Here is a 16,328-nt window from a genome sequence, read left to right as displayed (position 1 = left end):
ATTCTCTTCTTTTCTCTAGCATATATTCTTCTAAATAATACACCTAAAGTTTTGGTGTGCTACCAAAGATATTTAAATGCTATGGAATGAGAATCCAGCAGATTTCTTTAGCCAAGTTAAGTTCCTCAGAACTCAGAAAACCAAGGGTGAAGCTGCTAAATAAACACGTCCTTGCAAATTTAATTCTAATGACAATATTATATATGGCTCTGGTTGCATATTAGTCCAATTCATTATTCAGAATAAAGTTACTGGAAGTGATGGATAAAGTGTTCCGCACTTCACTGCAATATTATTTGTATTCCTTCTAATACATGTCTTGTAAAATAATTAAGATTTTGACTTATACCATTCAAAAATGTTACATCTTATTTTCTCCTTTTCAACTATTTTTTGTAGAATCACATGCATTAATTCTTTCTGTTAAAATTACTGCAAACATAAACACAGTTTTGGTAGTATTCATAACAAGATTACATGCTTAATTTAAAACTAACTGGTTAAGGTGAAGCAGTTTTATGTGATTGGTTTAAAGAAGCTGAGTGGTTCTCGTTTTCAACTTTTTGTTTACACTTTACACGAACGCATTTCAACTTGAAAAGCAATAATGCTAATTAGCAGTAGTTGGTAAATCACAAAAACTTTAGCTTCACGATGAGTTCTTGACCTGATAATGCGGGGAAAAGCGTGGTCATTAGTTTGGGGATAGAAGTAGAATATGGAATCTTGATCGTATTATCTTCGCTGTCCCTTATGCATGTGCTTATCCATTACCCCTTCTGCAGTAGAATATATAAATACAGAAAGGAAAATGCAATATAGAACCATATAGTTATTGTTTTACTGTGTGAGTGAGAGTGAGTGAGAGAGAGAGAGAGAGAGAGAAAGCATGGGAAGAGGAAGGGTTGTTCTGGAGAGAATAGAGAACAAGATAAACCGTCAAGTAACGTTCTCAAAGCGCAGAAGTGGGTTGCTGAAGAAGGCATTTGAGCTTTCTGTGCTTTGTGATGCAGAAGTTGCCCTTATCATCTTTTCTAGCCCTGGCAAGCTTTTTCAGTACAGCAGCACTGAGTAATTTTTCTCTCTCTTTCGTCTTTCTTTTGCTTTTTCAATTCATTTTGCCAACACCTGCTGTACATGCATAGTTAATTAGGGCATGGAATGATGCAAATTTATGTCTTCAGATGTACATGGTCATATTAGTTCAAGAGTAATTCAAACCTAAGTTTGAATGCTTGGTTTAAATTTATGAACCTACAAAATCAGAAGAAAAAAAACTCAAAATTAGAAATGAACCTCAAATAAATTTATAATTTTTCACAATTTTCAGCTTTTAGTAGAGCTTTCTCATAAATGTTTTGTTAACCTTTTATTTCAGCTTACTTTATAAACTAATTGTTGGAAATAGTTGATCTTTTCATGTTACTAATATGTTTCGCTTGATTGATTTCTGGTCTATCAGATTTTTTGTTGTTGTTGAATTCATATTCTTCCTTCAAATCTGTCATGGGAAATGATTACACTTCCGAATTCTGTAGTTCGATTATCATAGTGAGTGCTATGAATGCATGCATGTTTTCAACTCATGATCATTTAGTAGCCCAAGCTAATAATTAATTTGAGTTTATTAATAACTAACTTCCTTCTTTATTAATATTAATTTGAGTTTAATCTTTCTCAATTTTTTCACTATAAAAAACACATTTTAAATTGATTATAAACGAGTTTTTACATTAGTTCAATCATTGTATGTCAATGATATAGAAAGTGTAACACATTTTACATCAATTAAAAAACTCATTAAAGTATACAAATATGATCTCGGATTAGACACTAACTATATAAAAGAATTAAATAAAAAAAAAACAAGAAACATATTACATTAATTTTTTTTGGAATTGTACCATTGTCGTGTGAAGAAAAAAGTCATCTATTAGATTGATTCTCTCTTAGAACCAATGTAAAATCTCTTCCTAATGTAAATTTGTGTTTGAAAAGGTCACATATTATACCAATTCCCTCTTGAACCAATGTAATATCCTATTTTCGTGTAATTTTGTGTTAGCAAAATGACACATATTGCATCAGTTCTAGCCACAACCAATGTAATATGTTACGTTATTTTTAAATAATTTGATCAATTTTATTATTTTTTCCACCTATAATTGTAAGTTGTAAGCAAACATACCATATTGCTAGTAAAATATAATATTACTATCCAAACTTTGGAATAACAAAATTTGTCCAAATCAAAATAGAAAAATAAATCAAACATAACATAACCAAAACTAAACAAACAATATGGAAAAAAAAAATGTCTATCCACAATTCTAAATCATACAAGTTTTTGAGTTCTAATCGTATATAATATTTTGCTCATTCATGACATATTTCTTCTTGTGTGTGTCCATTGAATCGTTATACAAAAAACTAAAATGCGAAATAAAGTTTAGTTTTCATAGTGACATATATGAAACCTATAATCAAGTGTCCATCATTCGTCTTTCCCTTAATGTTTACCAATGTGTCAATTATACTACCACATACATTCTTTTTCAAATGCATTGCATTCATGCAATGTCTAACATCTAACTTGGACTAATATGGAAGTTCAAAGAATATTGATTTCTTTTTCCATATGTTTTTCACACCACTATTCTCATGTGTTTTCCCAAAAGTCACTTCGATTTGGCAAACTCAATTGTACGCTTCCTCACCAGTTCAGGGTGAAGTTTTGTCCTACTGACATTCATTGAAAGCCTTTTTTAACCTACGATAAGGGTGATTACATTTCAAAAACCTTTGATGCTCAATGTAAGATGTCTTCCTCCTATGTTTTAGTTGATGGTAACTTGTGTTCTCTTCACTTATTGGGCAATCATGATGTCCTTTAACATTATAACCGCTCAAATTTTAATATGCTGGAAAATCATTAATGATACAAAATAATAATGCACGTAAATCGAAATTCACCTTCTGATATGCATCAAATACCTCAACTCTTTCATCCCATACTAACCTCAACTCTTCTATCAACAGACTTAGATAAATATCTATGTCATTTTCGGATTGTCATGGACATGATATAATTATAAACTACATCTTATATTTTCTTTTCATACACAACCAATACGACAAATTATAAATAATTACCAAAATGGATCATGAATTGTGTTTGCTACTTAAGGTACAATAAGGGTTCATCAATTGCAAGTCCAAGTCTAGATTTCTTGGATCACTCCTAAACTTAGGGTACAAACAATCGGTTTCTTCCACTATGATGAATCGAAAACATGTCGTAATAGTCCATTACATTTTCTTCCATTTGCATAAGGTTCTTGGCATCATTAACATTGACAAAAAAATGTTTAAATTACAATGTGATTGGAAGATACCATAATACCTTTGCAAGAGAACATTTTTTCATGTTATCTTCATCATTATCATCATCCTTCACTTTGTATCGTGATAGCTGCATCTTGGACACTTGTACAATGTTCCAAACTCTTTTCTATACAATGTACAATCATTGGGACGTGCATGTATTTTCTAGTACTCCATACCCATCGGACACTATCTTTTTTGTCTCATAACGACGGGTCGACAATATATTATCTTCTGAAAACATTTCATGCAACAACTCAAGCGATTCCGTGAAGCTTTTATTGTGCGCTCATGTCTTGTTATGATATTAATTAATCTTAGTATGACAAACATGTGAAACTTGTATAGTCGATATACAATGATTTTTCTAAATCATCTTTCAACGAATCATACATGTGTGCTTGCTGGAAATAATGTGTCCAATATCACGAATCATGTCCTCCATGTGATCCTCATAATGTATATTAGACTATTGACATTGATATACAAGTGGTAGGTCTACAACTTCACCACGCCAAGTCCACATTGTATAGCGCTTCTAGAAACCATCACAAAGAACATGTTCTCGTATCAACTGAATTTCTAGTTATCTCTCATTCAAACAATTAACATAGAAAAATAATATCTTCAATTTATACCTCCCCTATTTCTTTGAGTAAACTGTAGAAACTCTTCAATGACATTCTAATACACATCACTGATTTGACTTGCATTTATCTAATTTTGATCCATTACTACGTAATAGAAGAACATGGTTTATGCAAGAAGATTCAATTTATTATATTTCATTTGTATGTAAACTTTTAATATGCATTATTTATATCTCACAAAATTTTGACAGCATTTTGGATTGGTTTTCGGGTAACACAAAATGGAAGTGGTGACGTTAAGTCAACCACAATCAAATATACACCCGAAGATCAATACAAAATGCAATGAACCAAAATTTCATGAAATATACATAATATCATTAATTATATGTACTAATGAGTTATGAAAACATGTATTTAATCTTTCCACCATAAGAAAATCATTAAATAAAAACTAATTCTAGAGACAAAAAATAATTAGTAAAGTAGTTTTTAAATTTATAAATTAATTTCTAAATTGGTATTTAATTAGCTACCAACTACTTTAGATTCTAAAATTGGAAACTAACATCTTGGTACCTAATTGGATACGAATTTAGAAACTAATTTATAATTTTAGAAACTAATTTAGATACCAATAATTTTTTAATCTATAAAATCGTAACTAATTTAGTCAATATAGTAACTAATTATTTTTTATCTTTAAAATTGGTTTCTATTTAATGTTTTTCTAGTAGTGTTCTAAATTGTCGACATGAACAATTTCAAGTCCAAAATAATGATTGTCATTACTATTTTGTTTTTTTTAAACATAATGAAACTTGTATATATAATTAAAATTAGACGTAGTATTCAATCTTTATATTAAATTTCAAAAAAAATTTCAAAAAGAGAATAAGATTCACTGAATACACATTGTTAAGGATTGAACATTCTCGAACTCAATACTAATACATTTAACATATAACAATGTGATATATAACCTGTAAATTAAAATTGTTTAAACATCTTTTCATTTTAATCAAAATTAATACATTCATTGGTTCATAGTCTCAGCCGACATAATATATCACACAAAATAAATTTTAAATTTTTTACTATTATAAGACACATTTTACAGCGGTTTTTTTATATAACTAATGTAATATATAATTTTTTTAGTGATATTTCTTTTACATCGTTTCGTATTTAATCCAATCCATGTTAGTTGTATATTATTGTTAAATCACTATTTTGCAATAGTGTTTGTTTTATCATAAGAGGGTGGTATTTTATTGGGTAAACCTAAAAAGGTGTATACAACTCAAAAGAAAAGAAAAAAAATATGGTCCAACATTTTGATGCTTTGTTTTAAGTTCCTTGGCTACAATATACTATATATCATGCTTCGTACACATGCATGCGTAAGCATACCATATGCAGGGTTCTAATATTCGGATCTTATTCATATCATATGAGATTATATTAGGTTGAGAAAAACAGAAATTTATTGTATGATTTTATTTTATTAAGACTAAAAGTTCTAAAACCTTATACTAGAGAACTATAGCCATTCCAAAAATGAAGTTTTTTCTAATAATATTTGTTCATATATGTTATATCTCATTACTCTATCAAGCACTACTAAAATTAACCAATATTAATAATGATAATGACAATATTTTATTTTGTGATCAGTATTAACAAAATCGTTGAGAGATATCGTCAATGTCGTTACAGCAAGTTACAGACTGGTGATTCATCGGAACTCGAATCACAGGTTTCTTCTTTTTAACAATTTCTTTTAAATTTTATTTTCTTATCTTATCTCATTATTATAAGTAGTGTTTTAAATAATATTTTTTTAATAATCTCTTACATTTTTTTTTTATAAAAATACTTCTAATTAGTTTAGTTTGTTAGTAATAAATAATTTATATGAATGAAAATTGTAGATATAAAAGGTAAACAAAGTAACTTTAATACACATTTATTATCCAATCAACATGCCATGTACTGAAAACAACGTCAATTATTAAAAAACAAATGTATTAGAATGGATTTGTCAACTGTGCCGTCATAAATAAGCAAAATTAAGAATATAGTCCCGTGGTTATATCTTTTCTCTTTCAAAACGAAAAATCAACTTTTGCATGTAAATAGAACATTAATACATATACAAAATGAAATATATGTACACATAGTGAAGTTTTCTTATGGGGTGTATCAATATAAACGTATCCTAAAACAAAACAAAAATTATCAAAAAAAATGAAACATTTGAAATCTTCACTCCAACCCTCTGTTCCGTCAGCATATGCTTGTTCATTTATCAGTTCAGCTGACCAAACCTAAGTGTGCTTTTACATTTATTAGGGTAAATATGCCCCATCTTTTGTATCCTTGCTTAGGTCTCCTTTTTGTGACAGTACCTTTTTATGATCCTACCATAAACACTGATGCAGTCAATATTTGTTCTGCATTCAGGGTTTTAATTTGGAAAACCACTTCATTTCTCTGTTTCCATAAGTTCTAGAAAACCCAACCCATGCTCCTTTCTAGATCAGCTGGTTTCCTTTCAGGTTAAGTTGGACTAGTCCAAACTGATTAAAATTTTGTTGTGGTTAATTGTGTCCATCACATGATTGTCATACATTTGGTGTTATCTTATAATAAAAGAACATATGTTGTAAAGTTTCACTACTTTCAGAGCACATTGGGCATGCTAAGTCACTGTGATGGACTCCCCTCCTATATAAATTGTCTTTTGTAGGTACTCTCTGTTTAAGAACCTTCCATGCAAAGCATTTAGCAATGGGTAAAGCTTTGATTTTCCAGCTAAGTTCCCATATTATTTTTAGTATTCAACAACAAGAAAAAGTAGTGTGTGTGTGCTAGTTTTTGTGACAAGATTTTGAGGAACTAACTTACGAAACCAAAAGGATCCATAATGTGTTTGCAAATATATACTCATAAATTCAATACCATTTCAAACGTGTTGAGTAAAATAGATGAGCATTGAGACTTTTTCTTTTACGGATACACGTATTCATGACCAATAAGAATAAGTCATTCTGATTAGTATAATTAGTCGTATAAGTGATTATAACATCATTTTCAACTCAAAATTTTAGTATTTATGAATATTTTTTTACATGACATTTAATTTTTTTTTTATGTAAAATTTTTAACTCACTTAAATGTTTAAATATAAAAGTATGTTGGTTATATTCAAACTTTTTTTTACCAGTAATCAAAGAAAAAAAATTATTTACTAATAGGAAAGGAAATAATCACTCATAGTTTTTTTTTTATCAACAATAAAAATAAATAAATGGGAACCACTTTAGGGGTGGTCCAACCCTTTTACAAGAACACATAGAATCCAACTCCTAACACGACACGCAAAACTGCCGGACAAAGGACCAACCAAACTAAGCGCTAACTAGCTTTACCAAATCAGCCGTATACAGGCCAAAGGATCAAGAACCCAATAGGGGTAGGAAAAATAAACTTCGCGGGACTTTGCAACAATCCAAGATCACACCTTTACTTGTGCTGAGGCAAAAACTTCTAACACATCTGCCACTCCTCCATTAAAGACGACCGGGTTCCTATGCTTCCAAATTTCACTCACAATTCCAACCCAAATTGCCCCCCCAAACATCATTAACCGAAACAGATGCCTGACTCAACCTGAATTGGATAAAATTTTGCATAGGATCCAAATGAATTACGAACGACACTCCAAGCCACTCAAAGCAAAGACACCAGACCCTCCAAGCAAAGTCACAAATGGAGAACAAGTGACTCGACGACTCTTCAACCTTCCCACACAAGCAGCATACAAGGTTTTCAACCACCACCCCGCGCCTTACCAAATTAACCCTAGTCGCAATCCTATTTTCCAACACCCTCCAGGCCAAGAATACAGCAGAAGGCAAGGCTTTACACCTCCATAACCTACAGTAAATCGGAGAGGACTCCCCATCACTAACCCTCCTTACCTTAATATAAGCTGAGTTAACAGTAAAACTTTGAGATCTCTCAACCTTCCAGACCCAGCTATCCACCCCTCCCACATCCATCTTCACCCCTTGCAGCAACTGACTCAACTGCTCCTCCAACAACTTCTCCCAGTCAAAGAGGGATCTACGCCAGCACAAATGCCAAATCCAAACACCATTAGACCAGTTCTCGATCTTGGCCACCTTAGCAGCTTTAGTTGTGCTAAGCGGATATAATCTCAGAAACATTCCCTTCAGGGCACCACAATTCAACCAGCTGTCCTCCCATAATGAAATATTCCCTCCATCACCAACTTTCCACTCAACCCCATCTTCAAAACTTCTGCCCCAGCACTTTGAAGCCCAAACCTCCTTCAAGTCTCTCCACCATAGGGAACCCCTGCAAGGTTTACCTTTTGCTATCAAATTCCTCCATCCACCATATTTAGAGTAGAGAATCTCTTTCCACAGACCTCCCTTGGCCGAACCCCACCTCCAAATCCACTTGCCTAACAGGGCCAGGTTAAAAGTCCTTAAATCAATGATTCCAAGACCCTCGTAGTCCCGAGGCTCGCAGACCTTATTCCAAGAGGCCCAAGCGATCTTCCTTCCGTTAGAGCCCCACCCTCAAAGAAAATTCCTTTGGATCCGAACTAACTTGTCAGCCACCCCAGATGGCAGTTTGAATAAGGACATAAAAAATAACGGGACTGAGGAGAGGACTGACTTAATCAAACAGATCCTCCCAGCCATCGACAAACACCTGCCTTTCCACCTCGACAGTTTGCCCTGAACTCTCTCTAACACCCCGTTCCAAAAAACATCGCGCTTGTGGCACCCACCTACCGGTAACCCTAAGTAAACAAAAGGAGTTACCATCACCTTACAATTAAGAATAGCTGCAAAACGTTGAAGCGAACACTGATCCAACCCCATCCCGCCAATTCTGCTTTTTAAAAAATTCACCTTAAGCACAGAAGCAAGCTCAAAGCAAAGCAAAATAGCCTTAATATTAAAAACACTTTTGGTATTCGCTTCGCAGAAGAATAAGGTATCATCAACGTATTGTAACATATTAACCTTCACCTTAGCTTTTTCAACCTCCAGACTGTCAATCAAATTCTTCTCTTCAGCCATCCTAGACACCCCAGTCAACCCTTCAGCGACTATAAGGAAGAGGAACGGAGCAAGCGGGTCACCTTGACGAAGTCCCCTCCTAGGAGTAAATTCTCTAGTTGGGCTGCCATTCACTAATACAGAGACTGAAGCAGATTCTAAACAACACTTTATCCATCGAATCCATTGAGCACAAAAACCCAGCCTTTCCAACATATAATGTAGGAACTCCCAGCTAACCGAGTCATATCACTCATGTTAGTTAATGTCTTCTATGTGTGAAACCTCTATTCGGTGCAATCTAATGTCTCTCCCCTTCCATTCTTTAACACTCCCTCCATTCTTTGACACTCTTACATTCTGCACCCTCACATTTTTTTTGGACCAGTCATAGCTCCCTACTTAAAAAAACAATCTCTTTGCGTGATCTACATTATCATATAGGGTTTTGGGATCTTTACCATTTTGGATCTTGATTTAGGGTATCAGAAATTTTAGCCACAGAGAATCGGTGATTGAAAAAAATTAAGTGTCAGTTCTTTGGTTGGTGTGAGGTGTGTGGTGGGGAATAAAATTTTGCTTAATTTTGGAATTTGGAGGCATTAGAAAAATTAAAACTAATTATCCTTTCTTGATGTAGATACAAAATGAACACTTGCGAAAACAATAAGTAGACAAAATAAAAATAAAAATAGGGCAAATAGAATAATGACACTAGAAAATTTTAAGGTGGAAAAATCTCTTCAATTTGAGAAGTAAAAACTTGTTGGACCTAATAAAGAAAATATCTTCACTATGAAAGTAGAATTATAATATTGATTTTTCTCACTCTATGAGGATAACACTTAATCTCATCTAACAAAGATTGAATACAAAGTCGCTCTAGTCTTTCACTAAAATTTTTAATCTCACACTATGGTTGATATTTATTCTCTCATTTACTCTATGTTATTCTTCTTCCTTTTTTTTTTATCAGCAAAGAATAAAAAATATTAAAATGGATACTTCAGGGATATCCCAATCCTTGTACAAGAATCAACACCATTGTTTTTCTTTCTTCACAAGTTTTCTTTATATAAAAAATGAGAAGAATGAAAATTTCTTCATAAAGAGATAATGGATAATTAATGTATATCATATTTTCAAGATATCTTAAATATACTATCTTCAATTTTCAAGATTGAACTTCAAAATCTTTAAGAGAGATATACTTTCAAGACTTTGAAATGTTGAATCAATTTTACTAATATTCATTGTTCATTATTTCTTATTATGGAAGAATTTTGAACAGAAGGAAATAGAGGACATGCACTGCACAGGTCATTTTTTCGAAATCATGGTCTTGAGTTTGTGTTGCTCAATCAGTAGAAAATGGAGGTTTTAATGTTTCCGAATGTAAAGTCCAAAAGATGTAAAAGGCTTCTTTCTTTTCTATTTGGCTAACGCGCGGATTCTTTTCTTTAAAACTATATTATAATGGGACAACATTCACATCACTATAAAATATTTTAATATTTTAATCCACATTAAAAATCTACTTTAATATATAAAAAAACTATCTTAATCCATATTGAAAATTTACTTTGATATATAAAAAAACTCGTTCTTTATTACAATAATTTTGCATAAAAGTATATAGATAAAAACATATTTAACCTTTTTAATTTTTTTATTAATTTTTATTTTTTTAAAATTATTTGGAGGAGACAGGGTGTACACACCTTCTTATATTAATTATTTACACTTTTTTAACACTGTTTTAAGCTCTTTAAATTTACGAGGGTTTGCTTCTATCAATACACTATTTTAGCATTTTTTATTTATTTATTTACAATCTTTGCATGCATATTAATAGTACTGTGCCTTGCAGAGTTCATATCATGAATTCTTGAAATTAAGAGCGAAATACGAATCTCTTGAGCGGACACAAAGGTATACTTTTAATATATGTAGAAAATAAGTGTGAAATTTTTTGTCATATATATTTACTTTTAATATATTATTCAGTTGGTGAAAAAATCGAAAACTTACTTTATTTTTTTAACCTTATATATTTAAAAATATGTACTAAAAAGTTCCTTCTTGCAATTACTCTTATGTTTAGAAAGAAAAATGTTGTGTATATTAGTTTAAATGTTTCTTTACATTGTTTTTTGTGTGTTTTTGAAGGCATTTTCAAGGAGAAGAACTTGAGCCTCTTAGCTTTAAAGAATTGCAGAGCCTTGAGAAACAACTAGACATTACTCTTGCACTAACTCGACAGCAGCAAGTAATGTCACTCACTAATGCATGCATCATCATATATATATATACAAAACCTTAAAATCATCTAGAATATTTTCTTGTGTTCAAATATCGCACACTATTTTTCTTCTTACGATTTTTTTAAGGTTTTAAAAAAAAAATATTTATGGTTCTATAAAGTTATATTTATTTTGTTTTGGACTACTAAATTTAATTTCATTTGCTTGTTTGTGTTTCTATTTTTTTTTTAACTTTAGCCTCTGACATAGGATTAAAAATAATAACAAATGTAGACAAAAAAAATAGAGGATTAAAAATGTAAAAAAAAGCATTATAAAGACAAAAATACATTTATTTATTTATTTATTTTGATTATTATTGCAGACAAAGAAACTCATGGCACGAGCTGATGAATTACGCGAAAAGGTATGCATTTAAACTTAAACTACTAATTAAATGAGAGTACTCCTATTATTATTTGTGTAGATGGTTGGAGTACTCAAAATATTTCTATTTATATTATTTTTATTATTGATAAAAAATAGAATATCTTATTATCTTAAATTATGTTATATAAAAAAATCTTGATAAGTAGATTAAAAAATAGTTTTTATTTATTTGTTCGTATTCTTTGTAATACAAATAGAAACCAATTTGTAGAAACCAAAATAATTAGTTGCAATAGTAACTAAATTAGAGACCATTTTAGAAACTAAAAAGAAATTTCGTTTCTAAATTAGTTTATCTTATTTTCTATTATTGTTAAATAGTTTCTAAATTGGTATCTAATTAGCAACCAAGATTTTTGCTACCAAATTTAGAAACTAAATAATTGGTAATTAAAACCTTAGTTGCTAATTAGATACCAATTTAAAAACTATTTAATAATAATAGAAAATAATATAAACTAATTTAGAAACCAATTTTTTTTAATTTCTAAAATGGTCTCTATTTTAGTTCATATTGTAATTAATTATTTTGGTATCTAAAAATTGGTTTCTATTTCATGATTGTCTTGGAGTGATAACATTGTTTACCCTATTAATTCATTAAAACCCACTTTCCAAAAATAACAAAGTGCATATTTTTTTTTTCTTTCTTAATACTGTAGAAAAGAGTAAGAGATTTTTTTTAATCTGTGTTAACTTTTATTAACGAGACATGTAATTTATGTTACTAATTATATTAACTTTTTTTTCTTATTTTACAAAACGGATTATTGTAAGAGAAAAATTATATACTATTTTCAAGAGATGGTGTTAGAAATCCAATCCTCTATAAAATATTAAATAGAAAGTATATCCATCATAATTATTACTAAATTTTTTACTTTATTTTTTTTATCAGCAATAAAATAAATAAATAAATAGGGACCACTTCAGGGGTGGTTCAACCCTTATACAGAAATACTTGTCACCAGTCTCCTATTAGAACGCCTACCAAATTAGTAAAGGATAATTTTTTTTTTTTACTTTATTATATATATATATATATATATATATATTTGTTTGAAAAAGATAAAAATTGTCAAATTATCATTCTTAAGGCTTATCAAAAGCAAACTTTATCTTCACTAAAAATACCTTCAAAAGGCTTCTCATTAATTTGTATTAGTTATATATATTGGCAGGTGCGCAAATTGGAAGATCTTAACAAGCAATTGGAATCCAAGGTTTTTCCTTTATTTAAATAATCATTTGCAAATATAGCTAAGAGAAGCCATAAAATATTCACATTTTTTTTTATAATATTTCATTTTATGCATTTTTTTTCACATTTATTTTGTAGGAAAAAGATGAATTCTCAAGCCTCATCCTTGACAATAACAATTTTTTTCAATTGCATGCAACAAAAGCCGATCAATTTGAATCTGGAACAACACTAGACACATGGTATGAATTGATTTTCTTATCCTTTTATTTTGTTAATATAAAAAAATATTCATTAGTAAAAACATCTAAGGTACTTATGTGTTGAATTTGTTCCTCAAAGATTGTGAAATTCATTGCGTACTAAGAACAAAAAAGAGAAAACTTAAAAACTTTATGTATTTATTTTAAAAATATTTTAATTCTAAAACCTATTTTTTTAATAAACAAATGGCATCTTCTTAAAATATCATTAAATTAACATAATCACAAGTTTTATTTATATGTAAAACAAAATTGGAGAGAAAATTATCTACAGAAAGACACTCAATACTCCTTAAATGGTTAGTAATTTAATTTACTCCTTAATATTTTTATAACATTTATAGGAATAAACGACACTAATTCATACAAATTTTCTTCAACTCCGAAACTTACAAAATAGGATTAGATACAATTGTTTTGATATCTATTTTGATATCTATGTTGAAACAACAACACAACATAGCTTAGTTATGATAAAAACTAATAAATCATGATTAAACAGTTTACAACTTAGTCTCAATTTAGTAAAATACTATGATGAAAGTCACAAAAAATCACACATAATTATTTATGTAGTAAATGATTCAAATTTCTTTCAAAACATATATTAAGAAGAAACTTATGTTACATAAAAATCAATTATAATAAAAAAATTATAATCAAGCTATTACATAAAATGTTCTTATACAATTTGTACTCAACTCAATTGATTTATTTTCATTCTCAATGTAAAATTCCATAAAATGAACAATTGTAATTTCAAAATACAAGTTAAAGCTCTTCAATATGTCTTAGAAGTATTGAGTCATATTTTTATATAAATATATACTAATTTCTTGAGATTTAATAAAAATAATACATATTGTTGTAGTAGGTTTCAACACCAAGAAGTTGCATCGAAAGAAAGAGCAATTGATATGAGGATAGAGGGTAACCAAAGCACTCACAACAAGAGCAATGGATGGTTGTAGTGAATTTTAATTTACTTTACATTTTCCAAAACCACTTATTACAACTACTTGTAGGTACCTATGCATTGGTATTCACACAATGGTTTTCATAAAGTAAATGTTATTTCTTGTTAACACTCTCTCAGTGAGGGGTTATGCATTCTATAAGGGGAATATTGTATAAATTTTCCTTAGAAAATGTTTCCATGTCACTTTAATGTTTATCTCATTTTAATTCTAAATTCTAAATGTTTAATTTTGTAGTAGTATAAAAAATTTATTTATATATTTATATTATTAATAAAAATTTATAAAATAATTTTTAAATTACTGATATTTTAAATTTTAAATTTTAAATTGATCTCGAATAGTGTTTTAGAAACTAATTTAAAATCTAAAATATTAGTTGATAAAACTTCTGGATATTAATTTAAAAATTATTTTATAATTTTTTTAATATTTTTTTAATTTTAAAATAGTATTTAATTTAGTTAATAATAATTAATTATTTTAATTTTTAAAATTAGTTGTTTTTTAACCATGTTAAATTACAAATAAAGGTTCTTTAAAAGTGTTGACCTATGACAACATTTTTATTAGAAAATGTCACGCAAGGGGTCCCATAAGCACCACTTTCCCATGAAAGAATTATTAAAGTATCCCTAGACAACACTTTGTTTAATCTCATTTTCAAAAACTCGTTTTTAAGGTTTTGACTAAAAGTACCAAGAAATGTAATTAATATTTTATACGATTTTCTAATATACTTTTGATCTTTGTGATTCATTATTCATTTACTTTTATTATACTCTCATTAGGTGTATTGATTAAGGATAGTCCTATAAAAAATATTTAAGATCTCATTAATTTTATTAAATCCCAAAATTTAGAATAATTTTTAAATGTAGTTTAAAATGGAATAAAGATAGTATTACCTATTATGTTTTATGTGCATTAAATTTATACCTTTTTATACATATTAACAATAAAAATAAATATGTCACTTATTAAAATAACTTTAGAATAATTATTTTTTTAAAATAAAAACTTTCATATTAGGCATTACTATGTAACTTGACATCTCAGATATACTGACAACTGACAACTCAAGTAACAACAATCATTGTCATTGTATAAAAAAGTATTATTAAAAAAGAAAATAAAATAAAAAATAAAATAAATACATTTTATTTTTATTTTTTTACAAATACAACTATTCATGTAATTAATTTGACGTAATTTATTAATATTAAGAAAATAAGAACATAATTTTAAATTATTTTAAAAGGATAAAAATGTAATCATTTTAAAATAAAAATATATTATTTGTGTCTATTAAGGATGATTACAGTATATGATTACTGAGTTACTGTGAGTTTAATTATATTACTTTTATTTTTTATATAAAAAATTATATATATTTTTTTAAAATTTGATGGGTATGAATTTCATTATGATACAGTAGGTATACTTGTATTTGTCTAAATATTTACAAAAAAAACAAATATGATATTATCAACAATTTAAGATAGAAAAACACATATTTTCTTTCAAATCCAAATAATAATAAAATTATAATTACATAAATTTAAAAATAAAATATTAAAAAAATTAATATTATTTTAATAATTCAAAGTAAAAACGAAAACAAGTATGAAAACAAATGTAACATCCCAAATTTTTATAAATATATACTAATCGATTTAAGTAATATAAAACATGCATATAGTATTTTTTATATTCAATATATACAACTAAGTATTTAAAAGAATTTTCAAGTAGCATAATAATATCTAAAAGAATATTTATACTATATATTACTCATTAGTCATGTTGTTACCACACACAACATCATTTTCTCCATCATAGTCTACCTACAACATGTAAAGGTGAACTAATTTAATTTTAATATTTTTATACATGATATATAACAATGTACAACATACATATATGTAATTATATATCATATATATAATATATACAACTCGTGTATTTTACATTATTATTATTTTTTTTAAATAAAAGCTTTTATGTCAGTAACAACAATCATTTACCATCATATGAAAAAAGTATTATTAAACAAAAAAATAAAAATAAAAAATACAAAAATACGGGAAACTAGACCAAAACCCATATGTTAACAAA

The 16,328-nt window shown here is 28.5% G+C and overlaps 1 protein-coding gene across 5 annotated transcripts; it reads left to right on the top strand.

Annotated features, from left to right (window-relative positions):
• The first annotated feature begins 645 nt into the window (after positions 1-645).
• On the top strand, positions 646-14,408 carry LOC137837700 (MADS-box transcription factor 6). 5 transcript variants are annotated; one of them, XM_068646804.2, is made up of 8 exons: positions 646-1,071; positions 5,652-5,733; positions 10,947-11,008; positions 11,246-11,345; positions 11,705-11,746; positions 12,951-12,992; positions 13,109-13,212; positions 14,105-14,408. In XM_068646804.2, the coding sequence occupies exons 1-8, from the start codon at positions 890-892 to the stop codon at positions 14,202-14,204; spliced, it is 714 nt and encodes a 237-aa protein (XP_068502905.1). In that variant the 5' UTR covers positions 646-889; the 3' UTR covers positions 14,205-14,408. The 5 variants fall into 5 exon arrangements, 3 of the variants coding, with proteins under 3 accessions (XP_068502905.1, XP_090157992.1, XP_068502906.1); XR_016520659.1 differs by having other exon boundaries at positions 746-1,071; positions 12,935-12,992; positions 14,108-14,142; XR_016520658.1 differs by having other exon boundaries at positions 746-1,071; positions 12,935-12,992; positions 14,105-14,138.
• The last annotated feature ends 1,920 nt before the right edge of the window (positions 14,409-16,328 follow it).

Source organism: Phaseolus vulgaris, chromosome 4, assembly GCF_051622355.1.
Source record: "Phaseolus vulgaris cultivar YP4 chromosome 4, ASM5162235v1, whole genome shotgun sequence".
Classification (NCBI taxonomy): domain Eukaryota; kingdom Viridiplantae; phylum Streptophyta; class Magnoliopsida; order Fabales; family Fabaceae; genus Phaseolus; species Phaseolus vulgaris.
Note: the sequence above shows the minus strand (reverse complement) of the source record. Positions and strands in the feature narration are given on the sequence as shown.

Excerpts from the sequence above, each read along its gene's own strand:
- LOC137837700 (XM_068646804.2), top strand. The coding sequence starts at position 890 with ATGGGAAGAGGAAGGGTTGTTCTGGAGAGAATAGAGAACAAGATAAAC. Across the intron at positions 5,734-10,946 it reads CATCGGAACTCGAATCACAG|AGTTCATATCATGAATTCTT; the intron begins GTTTCTTCTTTT and ends TGTGCCTTGCAG. Across the intron at positions 12,993-13,108 it reads ACAAGCAATTGGAATCCAAG|GAAAAAGATGAATTCTCAAG; the intron begins GTTTTTCCTTTA and ends TTTATTTTGTAG.